A 2,660-nucleotide genomic window follows, 5' to 3' on the forward strand; every position below is an offset into this window, starting at 1 on the left:
TGGACCTGTCAATCAATCTGAATATAAACACATGGACCTGTCAATCATCCATCCATCCATTATCTTTACCCGTTTATTCCATTTTGGGTCACGGGGGTCGCTGGTGCCCATGTCCAGCAATCACTGTGCGAGAGGCAGGGGACACCCTGGACAGTCCATCACAGGGACACAGAGACAAACGAGACAAACAAACATTCTCTCTCTCACCTAGAGACAATTCAGAGTTACCAATCAGCCTAACATGCATGTTTTTGGTCTGTGGGAGGAAACCGGAGCACCCGGAGAAAACCCACGCATGCACGGAGAGAACATGCAAACTCCACCCAGAAAGGCCCCTGGACCGGGATTTGAACCAAGGACCTTCTCGCTGAGAGGCAGCAGCTCTACCAGTTGCGCCACCGTGCTGCCACCTGTCAATCAATCTTAATATAAACACATCAATAACTGTCATGTTCCGATGAGGACTTCCTGGCGCTCTGCTGTTTGGATCAGAACTGGAGCCTGTGACGGACCAGAAGAGAAGCAACAAGTTTTATTTTCTGATCAGGTTCTGGTGGCGTCGGTTTACAAAGCTGCTGTTTCCTGGACTCTTGTGGTTCTGGTTCAGAGGCAGAACTTCAGCTCCACCGGGTTCAGACTAATGGACCGACCTTATGTTTTTATTACAGCTAGATGAGTAATCAGTCATGCTGTGGGCCTGTTCTGACCCGGTATGACCCGTGTGTGAAGTGTGTTCTTTCATACTTCAGAGCTGGAACAAGAAACAAACACAGGAACTGTTTTAGATGTTTTGAAGAACTTTAAAATGATCTCCTGCTCCGAGTGCATCTTTACTCAAACGTTTCAATCTGTTTGTCTGCAGGAAGTCTCTGAGTTTCCAGGAGCTCAGCGCTCACCTGGAGAACCTTCTGTCTGAAGGAGAACCACCTGAGGACTGCACAGGTACAGGAGCAACCACCAGCACAGACAAGTTGCTGCTCATTGTTGATCCTCTACAAGTGGCTGTTCAGAGTTGCTCTTTTACAAGTTGCTGTTCAGAGTTGTTCCTGTAGACGTCACTGTTCACAGTTTGCTGCTCTAGATGTTGCTGTTCACAGTTTGCTCCTGTAGATGTTGCTGTTCACAATTGTTCCTCTTGATGTTGCTGTTCACAGTTGCTCCTGTAGAAGTTACTGTTCAGTTTCTCCTGTAGACGTTGCTGTTCATAGTTGCGCCTCTTGATATTGCTGTTCACAGTTGCTCCTCTTGATGTTACTGTTCACAGTTTCTCCTGTAGATGTTGCTCTTCACAGTTTTCTCCTCTAGATGTTGCTGTTCACAGTTGCTCATGTAGAAGTTACTGTTCACAGTTTCTCCTGTAGACGTTGCTGTTCATAGTTGCGCCTCTTGATGTTGCTGTTCACAGTTGCTCCTCTTGATGTTACTGTTCACAGTTGTTCCTGTAGATGTTGCTGTTCACAATTGCTCCTCTTGATCTTGCTGTTCACAGTTGCTCCTCTTGATGTTACTGTTCACAATTTCTCTTGTAGATGTTGCTGTTCACAGTTTCTCCTGTATGTGTTGCTATTCACAGTTGCTCCTCTTGATATTGCTGTTCACAGTTGTTTCTCTAGATGTTGCTGTTCACAGTTGCTTCTCTTGATGTCACTGTTCACAGTTGCTCCTGTGAAGTTTCTGTTCACAGTTGATCCTGTAGATGTTGCTGTTCATAGTTGATCCTGTAGATGTTGCTGTTCATAGTTGATCCACTAGATGTTGCTGTTCACAGTTGATCCACTAGATGTTGCTGTTCACAGTTGATCCTGTAGATGTTGCTGATGTTGAATGAGCTATCTGATCAAACATCTATCTGATGTCTGAATGTTTTCAGATGAGTCTGTTGATCATCGTCTTGGTCCTCAGCCCATAGTTCTGGACCACACCAGTGGCTTCGAAGGACTTCTTTTCGTAGATGATGACCTGCTGGGGGTGAGACTCATCAGAACCTCTTTGTTAAACCCAAACGAATCCTGTCACACCATGTTTCTGATGTAAATGGTTTCTTACTGCAGGTGATTGGCCACAGCAACTTCAGCTCCATCAGAGCCACCACATGTGTTTATAAAGGTAAATGCATTTTTATCCAAATGGGTCATGATTCTGACAATACTCCCACTGAACTCTGGGTCTGTCTGTGGTTCTGCAGGGAAATGGGCCTACGAGGTTCTGATCTCATCTCAGGGTCTGATGCAGATTGGCTGGTGTACTCTCAGCTGCCGCTTCAATCAGGAGGTTAGTGTTCCGAGTGATTGGTTCTGATACCTGATGTTAGTTCTGGGACCTGATGAGGCAGAACATCAGGTATGTTTCTGTGTTCAGAGTGGGACAGTTCTGTGCAGAATCTGATGTGTTTGTGTTCAGGAGGGAGTCGGAGACACTCCAGACTCGTATGCTTACGATGGAAACAGGGTCAGAAAGTGGAACATAACCACTACCAACTATGGAAAGGTGAGGTGGGACGGCGGTGTGTGTGAGCCGGGGAACTTTCACATGTTGGGTTGTCTTTGTTGCTGACTCATGTCGTGCATTTCATGCTGACTCATGTCGTGTATTTCATTCTGACTCATGTCGTGCATTTCATGCTGACTCATGTCGTGTATTTCATGCTGACTCATGTCGTG

At 46.0% G+C, this 2,660-nt stretch overlaps 1 protein-coding gene across 1 annotated transcript in view; it reads left to right on the forward strand.

Annotated features, from left to right (window-relative positions):
- The window catches only part of LOC119412029 (E3 ubiquitin-protein ligase RNF123), a 69,923-nt gene that overhangs the window by 2,321 nt on the left and 64,942 nt on the right, over positions 1-2,660 (forward strand). The window contains exons 4-8 of the mRNA XM_037679005.1: positions 863-942; positions 1,871-1,968; positions 2,052-2,106; positions 2,186-2,271; positions 2,401-2,487. Coding sequence (XP_037534933.1) covers positions 863-942; positions 1,871-1,968; positions 2,052-2,106; positions 2,186-2,271; positions 2,401-2,487 — 406 coding nt within the window. The remainder of the gene's footprint in view (positions 1-862; positions 943-1,870; positions 1,969-2,051; positions 2,107-2,185; positions 2,272-2,400; positions 2,488-2,660) is intronic.

This window comes from Nematolebias whitei, chromosome 7, assembly GCF_014905685.2.
Source record: "Nematolebias whitei isolate Nwh7 chromosome 7, NemWhi1, whole genome shotgun sequence".
NCBI classification, from domain to species: domain Eukaryota; kingdom Metazoa; phylum Chordata; class Actinopteri; order Cyprinodontiformes; family Rivulidae; genus Nematolebias; species Nematolebias whitei.